At 43.5% G+C, this 16,942-nt stretch overlaps 1 protein-coding gene across 3 annotated transcripts in view; it reads left to right on the forward strand.

Moving 5' to 3' along the window:
• Positions 1–471: 471 nt before the first annotated feature.
• Positions 472–16,942, forward strand: part of arl2bp (ADP-ribosylation factor-like 2 binding protein) — a 30,166-nt gene continuing 13,695 nt past the window's right edge. The window contains exons 1-6 of one of the 3 annotated variants that reach the window (XM_067997446.1): positions 472–745; positions 1,325–1,452; positions 4,728–4,797; positions 6,214–6,275; positions 12,518–12,624; positions 16,608–16,693. In XM_067997446.1, coding sequence (XP_067853547.1) covers positions 1,434–1,452; positions 4,728–4,797; positions 6,214–6,275; positions 12,518–12,624; positions 16,608–16,693 — 344 coding nt within the window. In that variant the 5' untranslated portion in view covers positions 472–745; positions 1,325–1,433. Of the gene's footprint in view, positions 746–934; positions 1,184–1,243; positions 1,453–4,727; positions 4,802–6,213; positions 6,276–12,517; positions 12,625–16,607; positions 16,694–16,942 lie in introns of those variants that run through there. The other 2 variants (XM_067997445.1, XM_067997447.1) reach the window with 2 other exon arrangements.

Consider the following 16,942-nt stretch of genomic DNA (forward strand, 5'->3'; position numbering starts at 1 on the left):
GTTATCTCTGCCATGAGTAAATAAATGAGTATGTTGGTACAAGTTTTACATAGCCTATTCTCATAGTACGGAAAGTGTTCTAATGTAAAGGATTTATTTTGCAAACCCGAAAAGGAAAATCGATCTGGCTACTTTATTCAGTAACTGATGAGACACATGTAGAAGATTGTCAAAATCTAAGATAAGACCAAGCAAAAGATTTGTGGGAAACTATACAATCCATTGAATTCAAGTGCAGTCTGAACATAATTCTGCTGATAAGTAGCAATGACTTTCCTAAAAGAGACTCAAGTACATGTTCTTATATTTATACAAAAACGTTCATGAAATAAATTTAAGTGTTAAGGAGGTGATTAATCACACTATCCCTGTAAGTGGACTCGATATCCATCTCCTCCATCAGGGGCCCACTCTGTATAGTTACAGCAACAGCTCAGCAGGGTTATTTTGACATCACCTCCCTCCTCTGTGCTTTCTACCACAGGCCAATGAGCAGTATTACGGGAATACGATCACCTTCAAATTGAATACCATTCTGAACTGGACATACTGCTGTTCCTTCATTGGTGCTGGATTAGTATCCAATAATTCCTGACCTCACCCAGGCATAATTGTATCATCACCACCTGGACTGCAGTGGGTCAAGGAGAAGGTCTATTACAGCTGCGCAATAAATGTGGCTATATTAGCAGTACCCACATCTTGAGAACAAATCAAAGTATTGAAAACGTTTAGTGGGATTTGGGTGAGTGTAATGTCAAATCTTTTAGTGTGTGTGTGTGTGAACGTGCCTTTTATTAATTATTACTATCGTCTTATGGTTAGACCATTACAAATTGAATTATTTTAATAAGAGTATATTGCAAACCCGTTACCATGACAAGCCGTGATTATTTGACGATGAGGCCAGGCGCCCAATTGTGGGTCAAGAGCTTCACTCCCGGACCCTGCAGCCCTGACAGGCGCGCGAGCGCCGCCGCGGCCCAACGGCTCGCAGTTCCACAACTCGTGGGGCGCCCAGAAGCATCGAGAAGCGACGTTCAAGGCGGACCCGGGCACCGCAGCGTAAAACGGCAGCTAACTGAGCAACCGCCGCACACACGGACCCCCAAATAGTGCAGTAATCACAGCCGCGGCCTCCAGGGACTCACAGGCGACGGACAGGAAGAAGCTCGAGACTCGGGTTAGATTTATACACCAACAGAGAGAGCGCGGTGGGTTAGAGAGGAGTGGGGGAGGGAATGCGGAGGAGCCGCAGCAGGGAAATGTTAATCTGAGCCCGGCCGGCTTGTTCGCCATCTCTTGTGTTTCTTTTTACCCGCAGTCGCATCCAGGCAATCGTCGGAACCTGCCGCGGGCGCCGCTGTTGCAGTGGGGACCGTGCCTGGCTGGGACCGGTTACTTCCGTTGCTGTGGAGAGGAGCGTTTCAACAATGGCCTGGAAATCGCCAGGTGAGCAGCCGGTGCCTTTACTGTCCACACACCCGCGGCTCCTCAGCCGAGGGGTTGGCAATCACGGTCCTCAGTGCTGCCAGAGCCGAGTCTGGGAATGTGAAACCCGGCGAGGGCGGGGGGTGTCGGCTGCTTTGCATCTGTAGTAGCCATGATGTGGAGATGCCGGTGATGGACAAATGCAAGGAATTTTACAACACCAGGTTATAGTCCAACAATTTGGGGATAATCTCCGAAAGCTTGTGATTTTAAAATAAAATTGTTGGACTATAACCTGGTTTTGTAAGATTCCTTGCATTTGCATCTGTAGCCGGCGAAACTGCAGCTGCTCGGAGTTCAGTGTCTGGGGTCCACATACAGCTTTGTTTGATTTGCATTGAACAGCGGCATTGTCGACATTGAAGCCCGTACCATTTGATCGCCGGTGGTATATGTTCCAGGGCAAATGTCACTGAACGACCTGCCGTTAAAACGCAGACCCGTCGCATCTCGCTAATTTGGCCCGAGTTTGTCGGCTTTTGGGTTTGAAACTGATGTATCTCCACTCATGTTGCGTTCATACTACAAGTTGAGTGTCAGTGTGAGGTGCTTTCGGCTTTGTACCAGTGTTAAACTGATGTGTAAATTTAGGGCTGAGACCTGAGCTGCTCTTCGGGGAGTTTCTCTCGCTTTGCGTCTTGGGATAAGACCCTGACTCCAGATCCAGACTGCATTTACACAATAAGAGCGACAGTGCGAAGTGAAGTATAGTTGTAATGCAAATGCACCCTTACAAGTAAATACAGCTCCACATGTTTAAGTAGGTTTGCAATAGGTTTCATTCATTTTGATTATTTGTATGTCTTACTCCGAATGCTTCCCCAATGTTGAGAGCTCCTTAAAACATTTTGCAGTATTGCTGTAATGTCAATATTTAAAACAAAATTCCAGTTCTAATATATATATATATATATATATATATAGAGAGAGTTACTGTGATTTGATAGTTCAAGCAGCAGTATCATTTCACTTCCAACTTGGAAAGAAAGACTTGCATTAGTATAGCTCCTTTCATGATCTTGGGGCATCCCAAAATGTTTCACAACCAATTTAGTACTTTTGAAGTCGCTGGTGTAATGTAGGAAAAGGCGACAGCAAGGTCCCACAGCAATAAGATACATGATCAGATAATTAGTTTTAGTGATGTTTGTTGAGGGATATGTATTGGCCAGGACCTTGGGGAGAACTCTCCTGCTCTACTTCAAATAGTGCTATGGGATCATTGACGACCACCCAAGAGGGCAGACGTCTCATCAGTTTAACGTCTCATCCGAAAGACGGCACCTCCAACAGTGCAACACTCGCTCAGTACTGCACTGAGGTGTCAGCCTAGATTATGGGCTGAATTCTTTGGAGTTAGAGTTGAACCCACAACCGTTTGAGTCAGAGGTGAGAGTGCTACCACTGAGCCAAGGCTGACAACTATTGCAAGTTAATCCTCGGACTGTCACTCTAGCACTTGTGACTTGTCTGTCACTCTTGCATTGAGTTGTGACTTAGCATATCTCTCCGTGCCCTGTTTCCTTTCAGCTTGTTACCCAAGCTGTGCTGAATTAGCTGATTTCAGCTGGAGCAGCAGTAAGGATGCTACAATTGGCTTAAGCATTCTTTTGCTAGGCGGGGCAGGCGGTGGGGGTAGGGAATTGGCCAGTCGGGTTCTTGCTTCTGATAACTAACAGATGCTGGGAAGTGCATGCACGTGGATAGAATTGGACTTGGCTGTGGTGTTCTCTGCTGTTAAAAAGTTTTCCTAAGCTAACACATGAGCTATGAATGTGCAAGGTACTGCATCCCAGCTTGCGTTACTGCCTTCAAGACAAGAAAGAAGGTCTGTGGTCCACATTTTGGACTATTACTGTTATTTCAGCCAGAGAATAATTATATTTGATATTTTACTTCTTTTGTCTTAAAGTGCCCAGTTACTAAAGTTACCAATATTGAAGGTGGTGGAATTCTGAAACTAGGAGTCAATTCAGACTCCCACATGGAACATGAGCAGCAGCTGTGCTTTGTGTCTATTATAATGTTTACTAATTATAACTATATCAATTAATACACATGTGCATGCAAACTGTCAAGTTTGATGGCTTGGATGCATTCTGTAGTATTTATTTGGAATGTTAAACATAGATCCGCCAAGGCTTCTCGCAATATTTAAACGGTCCTCTGCCCCACGTCAATTTTTATTTCAGATTATACTCATCAGCTCCATTTTTAAATATTTTCTTTGGCAGAAAATGGTTTGCATGAGTCATTTACACTGCTCTGATATTCATTTGGCTGTTGATGGCTTTGAATCATCTTGTGGAAGCTTTTATTGTAAACTAAAAATGCAAAAATAATATCATTGCTATCGGTGTGGTATCGGTAACTTAGTAAAACTGGCCTGTCTCTGCTGTAGATTCTATGTCAGCATCTTGGATTACTCTGAATGTCAGGAAACAGCTGAGTGGCTGGGTGCTACTGTGCAATCATGACAAAATCACAGTTTGGGTGTCTCTCAGTCAGCATCCAGGCCAGTCCTAGATGTCGGTGTATAGGATTTCCTCTCACGATGCTCTGTGGCATGCCTGTAACACATGTCAACAGAGCACCTTGCTCATGGGGAAAGTGGGTGAATTGTGGTGGTATGTATTTTATCAGCCAGAGTGGTGTGCTGGTTAAGAGCATAAGGAGAGTTGATTAAGTGAAATAGCCTCGTTGCAAACTCATGACAGTATCTTTGCTCTTTTCACAAACACGTGTGCTAGCATGAGTGGGTTAGACTGTTGTGGGCACCCAAGTAGCACAATGCTTCACAGGCAGTGCAACAATGTTATCTTTGACATTAGCAAATATTTTAGGCAACGGTGTCCTGAGCCAATATCAGCATGGATATTTTTTTTGGCCTTTGCCCTTCCTCCTTCCTCACACTTTCCCACCTTGGCCCACTGAGGCCCCTGCACTGCTTCTTTGCTGAGACCAGCTAACTGGACACAGAGTTGAGATTGAATCTTCCTGATCTATATGGCACAGTTCCACTTTGGGCAGTGAATTTGGAAACATCCTGTTGAGGAATCAGGAAATGGTTTTTAGCTTTTGGTTCTTTTCTGCCTATGGTGCAGTTTGTATATAACTGCTTAAATTTGGATTTTCCTGACTTTGCACATTTATTTGCAGGTGAATAATTGAATTCAATTTATATATAGAAAATGAGAGGTTGACTAACTTTATGACATATCTTTTGTTTCGGATAGTTGTGTTTGGTACTGGAGATCGAGTGGTAGAAATGGAGGATGCAGAGGAAGAGAATCTTGCCATATCTGTGTAAGTAAGTTGCTGTAGTAGGGTTACTGTGCTAAGATTTATGAATTCTGAGCCCTGGATTCAGAATGTTTTAGGAATGTTCTTTATATAGCAATAGACAAAAGAGTGGTCGCTAGGTGGTTATCTAATCAAGCGGCTCATATGATATGAATTGTCGGAGCAAATTTTGAGAGGTTGGAATCCTCTAAGTTCAGGTGAGAATTATAAACCTTTCACAGTTTGCTGTAACAATTCATGTATATTTATGTACATGCATATATAATTTGCTCTGACAATTCTAGTATGGTATCTCATGGCATTGCTCATGGTGAGTAAGAGTTAGTGCTACACAATATATTATCAGGACCACTGATTCATAGTGATTGAATGTCAAAATTTTTTTTTATCACACTGTACTATAGAAATGTTAGTGATATTTTCAGGCCTAAATTGTGTGATTATGTACATATTTGTGTGGAAGCTGTAAATCCTTGATTCCTACTTATTAATTGGGGTTACTTTTATCTTGTAACCATTTTTTAGAAGCTCAGAATACATAGCAAGATGCTAGGCAAGATACGCATAATAGGTAGGAATTGGTTTGTGGGAAGTGCATGTGGCAGTGTTGAGAGCTGTGTGAATAGGTGATTTTTATGAAATTGTCCTGAGATTGAGAGCAGGGGTCATCAGATGCGGGAGTATTAGGGGATGCCAGGGTCTCGGAGAACTTGGGGGTTTGTGAGAACGCTGGGAAAGGGGTAGTGTTAGTGTTTGGGAGCACTGAGTAGGGAGTAGCAGGATCTGATGATATTGAGACAAAGGTGTTGGGGTATGGCAGCACTGGGGGTAATCCTGGGTTTATAGGAGAAGGGTTTTGGGGTGTGTGCACATTTGGAAAGGGAGTTGCTGGATGTGAAAGCACTCAGGAGTTGTAGGGAGCTGCTGACATAAGCACAGGGATGACCCTTCTAGGGTGTAAGTTCCTAAACTTTTTTAGCTGAGCGTCCCTTCGGAGACTCATGGCCTATTCACAGCCCCCTCCCTCTCTTCTAAGACACAGTATTTCGTAAGCCCAATAAGATGACCGTTCAATCCTACTGATTTCAAAAACAGGTGAAAAAATTGAGAGAAATTCAAACTGCTCATTCTGCCTTCAGTCATGTAGGGATTGTGTGCCTCAAATAGCCAACCGTTTCAAAGATATCAACTTTCATACGACAATCAGGAGATGCCACAAAAATGTCTTTCACTTTAACTGATGCAGCCTCACATAGCCAAAGAAGGTACATTATGACATGCTCTCAGCACAGCATGGGATGTTTGAATCCTTGCCCATTTCTGGAAATTAGATACAAATTATAATTAATTGCAACATGATACAACTGTGCATGAATTACATTTTTAAAAAAAGTAATATTCCTTTTATCTCTCATCCAGTTCATCTGATGTTGATGCTGAGTTTGATGCAGTCGTTGGGCACTTAGAAGATATTATTATGGGTAGGTGAAAAAAATGTTATATAAATCAATTCAAACTTTAACATTTTATCTTCCTTTCACAACTTTAAATTGTAGATACCAACAATTTCACAGCTGTTTACACCAAATGACATTTTGTAGCTTTATCAATATTTTGATCCTTAGATTTGGTTTAATATTTTAACTGACATGTCATTGTTGAACTATGCGGAATCTAGTTAGAGATGAGAGGAAAAAAATGAGGAAAAAGCAACAACTGGTGGGGTTTTGTTATCCTGAAGCTTGGAATTCTGAGATTCTGTTATAACCTGTAACTACTCGCAAATATCTTATGGTACTGGCAAGTCTTGTGTGTCATTGCTCCTGGTAATTCAACAGATGCAGGGTTTTATAACAGGAGAGTTACACCATGTGATGCACATGTATTTTATATTAACAAGAGAAGTGTTTACGTCTTGGTATCCCTTTCCTAATAGGTCTTAAGGGAAAGTGTCTGCTGCCGGGTTCTCCTCTCCCATTTACACTGGAGCTGTGTTTAGCCTGGCTTGTCTCTTTTAGGTCACAAAGCACTTCCCTAGTCCTCTAAATAGGCACATTCTGAGGTTACCTAGAACTTATTACTCTTGCAAAAAGAGGTTTGAGTTGGATAAGTCATTTTATCCTTTTAAACAGATTCGAAAAGCTAGAAACAGTAATATATCTGATTCACTTCATTTATTGACAACATTAACCCTAAACAACCATTCAGAACAATGCACATTAGCCTTGCATCTAAAAACTCACATGCATGGATTTAATGAGAAACTATGAAGATGGCTTCTCCAAGCCTGTTCACACCACCGAGTCTTGAAGATAGCAAAAAGGACTCTTTCTAAGTAAGTAAAAACATGGTATCTCTTATATCATTTGCTTTTATGATCTGCTTCCTGCTGGATGCAAGACTATCTGATGTTTTACAAATCCCAGTTCTTTGAACAGATTACCAGATAGGGATGAGAGGCCCCATGCCTTTTCACAGCATACTGATACTTCCTATCATTGCTTTCCCAAGCCATAGCTTTGTTGCAAACATCCCTTGATGTATGCTCTTATGGCAACATATTGCCTTTTATATTGCAGCAATCTGCTTCTCTTACACAACCCCCTGCTGTGATGAAAAGCCTATATGTTTTAATGCTAACAATTCTTTAAGCTCAATATTATGCACCTAGCTTATTTATTTAATAATCTATATGTGCCAATCCGTACAGTACAATGTCTTCGGCTCAAACTCATCCTCTCCAATATTATCAGCATCATTGAGGGGAAAAGACAGGATTTTCGAAAACACAATTTAAACCAATTCTGTCTACATTACTGTTCTGTCTTTGTTAGAAATAAAAGTAATGTCGAAACATATCGATGTTCTTACAGTTTGTCTTCAGATTAGCAATCGCTTATAAATTCCTAGCACATTCTGAGGTCAAGTAAGTTAAAGGCAAATCCTGTTTACTTATCCTGATAGTTTTTTGATGAGGTAACAGAGCATAGATAAGGGCAATGCAGTTGATGTAGTGTATATGAACTTTCAAAAGGCGTTTGATCAAATGTCGCATGGCAGGCTTATCAAGATTGTGGCCCATGGAATAAAGGGGGCAGTAGCAACATGAATACAGAATTGGTTAGGTGATAGGAAACAGAGAGTAGTAGTGAACGGTTGTTTTTCGGACTCGAAGGAGGTGTACAATGGTGCTCCCCAGGGGTCGGTGCTGAGACCAATGCTTTTTTTGATATATATTAATGACTTGGACTTGGGTGTACAGGGCACAATTTCAAAATTTGCAGATGACATAAAACTTGGAAGGGTAGTAAACAGTGAGGAGGATAGTGATAGACTTCAAGAGGATCTAGACATGCTGGTGACATGGACGGACACGTGGCAGATGAAATTTAATGCAGAAAAATGCAAAGTGATACATTTCGGTAGGAAGAACATGGAGAGGCAATGTAAACTAGAGGGCACAACTCTAAAAGGGATACAGGAACAAGAGAGATCTGGGGGTATATGTGCACAAATCGTTGAAGGTGGCAGGGCAGGTTGAGAAAGTGGTTAAAAAAGCAGATGGGATCCTGGGCTTTATAAATAGAGGCATAAAGTACAAAAGTATGGAAGTCATGATGAACCTTTATAAAACACTGGTTCAGCCAGAACTGGAGTATTATGTCCAGTTCTGGGCACCGCACTTCAGGAAAGATGTGAAGGCACGAGATTTACTAAAATGATTCCAGGGATAAGGGACTTCAGTTACATGGATCGACTGGAGAAACTGGGGTTGTTCTCCTTGGAACAGAGAAGGTTGTGAGGAGATTAGATAGAGGTATTTAAAATCGTGAAAGGTCTGGACAGAGTAGATAGAGTGAAACTGTTCCCATTGGCGGAAGGATCAACAACCAGAGGACATAGATTTAAGGTGATTGACAAAAGAACCAAAGATGACATGAGGAAAAACTTTTTTACACAGCGAGTGGTTAGGATCTGGAATGCACAGCCCAAGGGATGGTGGAGGCAGATTCAATCATGGCCTTCAAAAGGGAACTGGATAAGTACTTGAAAGGCAAAAAATTTGCAGGGCTACAGGAATAGGGTAGTGGAGTGATACTAGCTGGGCTGATCTTGCATAGAGCCGACGCAGACTCGATAGGCTGAATGACCTCTTTCCGTGCTGTAACCTTTCTATGAAATTGAGACTAAATGTTGCAAATGATGGAAGTTAAGATTGTAATCAGTTGCTTTTTTTTAAACTACTACAACATATAGATGTATAAATTTGATAGTGAGGAGGAAAGCTACAGACTGCAGGAAGATATCAATGGACTGGTCAGGTGGGCAAAAAAGTGGCAAATGGAATTCAATCCGGAGAAGTAATTCATTTGGGGAGGGCAAACAAGGCAAGGGAGTACACAATAAATGAGAGGATACTGAAAAGTGTAGAGGAAGTGAGGGACCTTGGAGTGTATGTCCTCAGATTCCTGAAGGTAGCAGGACAGGTAGATACGGTGGTTAAGAAGGCATATAGAATACTTTCCTTTATTAGCCAAGGCATAGAATATAAGAGCAGGGAGGTTATGCTAGAACTGTATAAAACACTGGTTAGGCCACAGCTTTTGTACTGTGTACGGTTCTGGTCACCACATTACAGGAAGGATGTAATTGCACTAGAGAGGGTACAGAGGAGATTTACGAGGATGTTGCCAGGACTGGAGAATATTAGCTGTGAGGAAAGATTGGATAGGCTGGGGTTGTCCTCTTTGGAACAGAGGGGTGATTTAATTGAGGTGCACAAAATTATGAGGGGCCGAGATAGAGTGGATAGGAAGGACCTATTTCCCTTAGCAGAGAGGTCAAATAACCAGGGGGCATAGATGTAAAGTGATTGGTAGAAGGATTAGAGGGGAGTTGAGGAAAAAAATTTTCACCCAGAGGGTGGTAGAGATCTGGAACTCACTGCCTGAAAGGGTGGTCGAGGCAGAAACCCTCAGCTCATTTAAAAAAAAAATACCTGGATGTGCACCTGAAGTGCCATGACCGACAAGGCGATGGACCAAGTGCTGGAAAGTGGGATTAAGCTGGGTGGCTCATTTTCAGCTGGCGGGGACACGATGGACCGAATGGCCTCCTGTGCCATAAATTTTCAATGATTCTATAAATCCTGTGATATTGCTCATGATAAGTCCTATTTCTGCAAGGGCAGAAGTGTTATCACATGTTATGCATAATGTATTACATTGGCTCGCATGAAGGGTAAATGCTGGCACGGACTGGTTGGGCTGAATGGCCTCTTTCCATGTTGTAACTTCTATGTATTCTGCTACTAAGGTGGGACTGTGCCTCTTTAAGATCACAAAGTTATTAAGTAAAGAGAGCTCAGGCCGTTTGTGGCTCAGCTAAGAAGTAGATTGTTTTGCATCTATAACACAGTGTGATTTCTGCACACACAGATCTATTTTTTTTAAAAGTTCAGATCTCCTGTAGCACTGCTCATTGTGAGTTAGAAAATATGCTATTTCATAATGAGTGTTATGCCATGTATTACACAATGTATTATCAGGGCTACTGACTTAAAGTGAGTGTAAATTGCAGATTCATTACATATTTGAGATTTTTACTGGCTTGTTCAAGATCATATTCCGCAGCTCCGGTTTTCTGTGACATCTGTAAATCAGGGGCTTTGATTAATATGTTTCCTTACACACATACTTAATTTTATCTGTTTCCTTTTTTGAAACCCAGCATACATACTAGGCAATACTCAGGAAGAGAGGTTCGTGGGCTTAGATACACCAAAGGCCCTAGGCTTTGGTAGCACTGAGGGGTCCTGGAATTTGGCAGTACCGTGGTGGGGGTTGGTAATAGTTTTAATGTGCAAGATTTTATTTTCCCTTAGGCAGTGGAGCTACCTGGCACAACTGCATATTTGCTGATGAAAACAAACCATCGGCTCTTAATGTAAACTAATACTTTCAAATGTTTTTTAAAAAAATCTTGTGGTCTCAATTACCTCTCTCTCTGTTTCGCTCTTGTATCTTCTGTCTCAACGTGCACTATATTTTACTTCAAATAATTTTTGATGAACTTCACCCCAAAAACCTTCTTAAAATTCATCTGTCAATGTGCTTGGAAAAACTGAAATATTGTTTATAGCCTCCATTATATCCTGTGAAAAGACATGCTTCCAGTTTTCCACTGACAAAAATAAATGCATTTTGTTGAATACAACCCCAAATTCAAATTACAAACAAAGGAAAGCACAGGTGGATAAGCACTTAATTTCTTCTCTCTGGAAGATGGGCAAAACTGTGAAGTATAAATTAAGCATTGGTGATATGGGTCTTGGTGTTGGAGTGGGTGTAGGAAAAGAGGCTGAAGAGGGAGTTGAGGGTACTGTTTTCAAGGGGTAAAGGTTGAGAGATTGGGATAGATAAAGGGACATGGATAGCAAGGGGAACAAGGATGAGGTTGGAAATGGCCGTGTCAGTGATGGAGTGGGGGGACTTTAGGATGAGGCGAACATTGGTGCAAAGACTAAGTGAGGAAAATAGGAAGGAGATTCCCACAGTGAAGGCAGTAATGTGTATATTGCAGGAGGATTGGTCAAGAGAGTGTTTGTACGTGTTTCTCATGCGCTCTGTTGCGCATACTCTTGTGTGCATTCTCTGACACACTTTTTCTCTCCGTCATGCACTCTGTTCCCTCTGTGTCGCACCCATTCTCTTCCTGTCAAACTCTCTGGCTCTTGGACCATGAACTTTCTTTCGCGTGTATGTGCACACTGTCTTTCCTCGCTTTCACCCTGTGAGATCTCCCTGAAGCTAACACACTGATGGCTTTTGGTCAAAATATTATTTTCAGTCCAGGCTTTGGAGAGAGGCTGAAAACCTTCATGTAAAAACATTAATCAAGCTACTTGGACAACGGCAACTTGCATTTATATCGTACTTGTAACATAAAAGAACGTCCCAAGGGGTTTCACAAAGATGTTATCAGAAAAAATGGAAGTCCAATCAAAGAAAGAAATATCACCGGGGTGACCAAGACCTCAGTCAAAAAGGTTGGTTGTAAGGAGGGTCTTAAAGGAGGAGAGGGAGGGGTGAGGCCATGAAAGGATTTAAACATGAGGCCGAGAATTTAAAATTGAGGGACCGGGAACCAATGTCTGTCAGCAAGCCAGGGGTGAGTATCACTTGGTGCTGGATAGGATACGGACAGTGGAGTTTTGGATGAGCTGAAGTTCACAGAGGGTGGGAGCCAGCCAGGGGAGCATCGGAATAGTCAAGTCTAGGTGTGACAAAGGCGTGGTTGAGGGTTTCAGCAGCAGATGGAGTAAAGTAGGGGCATAGGCGGGCGTTGTTTATGGAAGTGAAGTAGGCGGTCTTTGTGATGGAGAGGATGTGAGATTGGAAGCTCAGCTCGGGGTCAAGTAGGAGGTCCTGAGTCTTGGACACTAACTTTAGAACATTTTAAAGGCAGGATGATAATACAAGGCTTCCACCGTTTGTATTTCAATAAAAGCAGTATTTTGCTTGCGATACTTGAAGGGGAAAATTGGAGGGAAAGTTGCCCTGGCTTGAGTTCTCTGACAATTTAACGGGCAAATCAACAACAACATTTACATCAGCAATTTCTATATCTCTGTTTAAAGGTACTGAATTTATAAAAATAAAGTTGGTAAACAAATCATGCACCTAATGCTGCAAAATGTGATCTCTTAATCTCTCTCCGTCAGATGAAGAATTTCAGCAGTTACAGAGACATTTTATGGACAAATACTATTTAGAGTTTGAGAATACTGAAGAAAACAAGCTCAGTTACACTCCAATCTTCCAAGAATATGTGAGTCTCAGCCCTTACTGACTTTTTAGGTATCTAACAGCCTAGAGGTTCTAAAATTTGTATGTTGACATGGGTTGTGTCTACAATTCTCTTAAACCTTCCAATAAACATACAACATTCTGTACCAATAGCAGTATAATTTTTAAGCGAGTACTATAGTAAAGATGGGTTGGTGGGGGGAATTGAAAAACTCAAATGGATGCCCATACTGCTCCACAGAGAAAACTTCGAAGAATTGTAGATACTACAAGGAGCTGTCAGTATTGGTACTAAATGTGAGGCGACCTTCCTTGGGAGCGTTCTGGGTTCCAGGACCAAGTGGCCATTTTTTGTTCCACATCCTTATGTTCTTATGTCAAAGTACGGTAGCATAGTGGTTGTGTTACTGGACTAGTAATCCAGAGGCCTGGACCAATAATCCAGAGTCATGAGTTCATATCCCGCCACGGCAGCTGGGGAATTTAAATTCAATTAAATAAAATCTGGAATTAAAAAAATTAGTATCGGTAATGGTGGCAATGAAACTACCGTATTGTCGTTAAAAACCCATCTGGTTCACTAATGCCCTTGAGGGAAGGAAACCTGCCGTCCTTACCCGGTCTGGCTTATATGTGACTCCAGACCTACAGCAATGTGGTTGATGCTTAATTGCCCTCTAAAATGGCCTAGCAAGACACTCAGTTGTACAATCTCGCTTAAAAAAACAAAGTCGTCATAAGAATAAAACTGGACGGACCACCCTGCATCGGACCACTAGGCACCGGACACGACAAAAGCAAACCAAGCCCAGTCGACCCTGCAAAGTCCTCCTCACTAACATCTGGGGACTTGTGCCAAAATTGGGAGAGCTGTCCCACAGACTAGTCAAGCAACAGCCTGACATAGCCATACTCACAGAATCATACCTTTCAGCCAACGTCCCAGACTCTTCCATCACCATCCCTGGGTATGTCCTCTCCCACCAGCAGGACAGACGGACCAGAGGTGGCGGTACAGTGATATACAGTCAGGAGGGAGTGGCCCTGGGAGTCCTCAACATTGACTCCGGACCCCATGAAATCTCATGGCATCAAGTCAAACATGGGCAAGGAAACCTTTTGCTGATTGCCACCCACCATCCTTCTTCAGCTGATGAATCAGTCCTCCTCCATGTTGAGCGCCACTTGGAGGAAGCACTGAGGATAACAAGGGCACAGAATGTACTCTGGTTGGGGGACTTCATTGTCCATCACTAAGAGTGGCTCGGTAGCACCACTACTGACAGCTGGCCGAGTCCTGAAGGACATGGCTGCCAGACTGGGCCTGCAGCAGGTGGTGAGAGAAGCAACACGAGGGAAAAACCTACTTGACCTCGTCCTCACCAATCTACCTGTCGCAGATGCATCAATCCATGACAGTATTGGTAGGAGTGACCACCGCACAGTCCTCGTGGAGGTGAAGTCCCATCTTTGCACTGAGGACACCATTCAACGTGTTGTGGCACTATCACCGTGCTAAATGGGATAGATTCAGAACAGATCTAGCAGCTCAAAACTGGGCATCCGTGAGGCGCTGTGGGCCATCAGCAGCAGCAGAATTGTATTCCAGCACAATCTGTAACCTCATGGCCCGGCATATTCCTCACTCTACCATTACCAACAAGGCAGGGGATCAACCCTGGTTCAATGAGGAGTGTAGAAAAGCATGCCAGGAGCAGCACCAGGTGTACCTAAAAATGAGGTGCCAACTTGGTGATGCTACAACTCAGGACTACATGCATGCTAAACAGCGGAAGCAACATGCTACAGACAGAGCTAAGCGATTCCACAAGCAACGGATCAGATCAAAGCTCTGCAGTCCTGCCACATCCAGTCGTGAATGGTGGTGGACAATTAAACAACTAACGAGAGGAGGAGGCTCTGTAAACTTCCCCATCCTCAATGATAGCAGAGTCCAGCACGTGAGTGCAAAAGACAAGGCTGAAGCGTTTGCAACCATCTTCAGCCAGAAGTGCCGAGTGGATGATCCATCTCGGCCTCCTCCCGATATCCCCACCATCACAGAAGCCAGTCTTCAGCCAATTCGATTCACTCCACGTGATATCAAGAAACGGCTGAGTGCACTGGATACAGCAAAGGCTATGGGCCCCGGCAACATACCGGCTGTAGTGCTGAAGACGTACTCCAGAACTATCCGCGCCTCTAGCCAAACTGTTCCAGTACAGCTACAACACTAGCATCTACCCCACAATGTGGAAAATTGCCCAGGTATGTCCTGTCCACAAAAAGCAGGACAAATCCAATCCGGCCAATTACCACCCCATTAGTCTACTCTCAATCGTCAGCGAAGTGATGGAAGGTGTCATCGACAGCTCTATCAAGCGGCACTTACTCACCAATAACCTGCTCACCGATGCTCAGGTTGGATTCCGCGAGGACCACTCGGCTCCAGATCTCATTACAGCGTTGGTCCAAACATGGACAAAAGAGCTGAATTCCAGAGGTGAGGTGAGAGTGACTGCCCTTGACATCAAGGCAGCATTTGACCGAGTGTGGCACCAAGGAGCCCTAGTAAAATTGAAGACAATGGGAATCGGGGAAAACTCTCCAGTGGCTCGTCATATCTAGCACAAAGGAAGATGGCAATGGTTGTTGGAGGCCAATCGTCTCAGCCCCAGGACATTGCTGCAGGAGTTCCTCAGGGCAGTGCCCTCGGCCCAACCATCTTCAGCTGCTTCATCAATGACCTTCCCTCCATCATAAGGCCAGAAATGGGGATGTTCACTGATGATTGCACAGTGTTCAGTTCCATTCGCAACCCCTCAGATAATGAAGCAGTCCGTGCCCGCGTGCAGCAAGACCTGGACAACATCCAGGCTTGGGCTGATAAGTGGCAAGTAACATTCGTGCCAGGCAATGACCATCTCCAACAAGAGAGAGAGTCTAACCACCTTCCCTTGACATTCAACGGCATTACCATCGCCGAATCCCCCATCATGAACATCCTGGGGGTCACCATTGACCAGAAACTTAACTGGACCAGCCATATAAATACTGTGGCTACAAGAGCAGGTCAGAGGCTGGGTATTCTGCAGCAAGTGACTCACCACCTGACTCCTCAAAATCTTTCCACCATCTACAAGGCACAAGTCAGGAGTGTGATGGAATACTCTCCACTTGCCTGGATGAGTGCAGCTCCAACGACACTCAAGAAGCTCGACGCCATCCAGGACAAAGCAGCCCGCTTGATTGGCACCCCATCCACCACCCTAAACATTCACACCCTTCACCACCGGCGCACTGTGGCTGCAGTGTGCACCATCCACAGGATGCACTGCAGCGACTCGCCAAGGCTTCTTCGACAGCACCTCCCAAACCCGTGACCTCTACCACCTAGAAGGTCAAGGGCAGCGGGCACATGGGAACAACACCACCTGCACGTTCCCCTCCAAGTCACACACCATCCCGACTTGGAAGTATATCGCCGTTCCTTCGTCATCGCTGGGTCAAATCCTGGAACTCCCTACCTACCAGCACTGTGGGAGAACCCTCACCACACGGACTGCAGCGGTTCAAGAAGGCGGCTCACCACCACCTTCTCGATGGCAATTAGGGATGGGCAATAAATGCTGGCCTCGCCAGCGACGCCCACATCCCATGAACGAATAATTTTTAAAAATCCTTATGTTCATGTATTGCTCTATGGATGAGGGCTGTTCAGTGGATCTGATCTTCAAAAGGTATAAAGTTCCACATGTGATTCTTTTTTTTAAAAAAAGTTTGGTCTCTAATTACACGATTGGCATATATGATTCTTGCTTTGAGAACGTGACTTGTGTTACTCAAGATTTTTTCTTTTGGTAAGGTGTAGGTTCAGCATGTTGGGCCAACAGCATTTTTTTGTTCTACTTACACGAGCTGTTAGTATTCCATCCGCATAAAATCAAGCATTTTAATGTTTTATGCCCAACAAGCTGTAATTAACGGTGGCTGTTTTTTCCCCAGATTGATTTGTTAGAGAAGTACATTGAGCAGCAGTTGATAGAAAGGATACCAGCCTTCAATATGACTACATTCAATACATCACTACAGTAAGTTAAGCAACTTGGCAGGGGGAGGGGGAATAGTCAACTAGGTACAGGTTAGCTTTTGTGAAATGTGGTACATTTTCTAATTTTGTTAATTTAATGCACTCAAAAGTAAGCTCGAGTCTCCTGTATATCGAGTGAGTAGCTGAGCAGTACAAACTAGGAATCCTGGTTCAAGCCCGAGTCTCTGACAAGTGAATTGATCTCAGGAGGGGTGGTGGGTGAGGCATTATAAATGGCCTTAAATGCTGC

This window comes from Heptranchias perlo, chromosome 16, assembly GCF_035084215.1.
Source record: "Heptranchias perlo isolate sHepPer1 chromosome 16, sHepPer1.hap1, whole genome shotgun sequence".
Taxonomy (NCBI): domain Eukaryota; kingdom Metazoa; phylum Chordata; class Chondrichthyes; order Hexanchiformes; family Hexanchidae; genus Heptranchias; species Heptranchias perlo.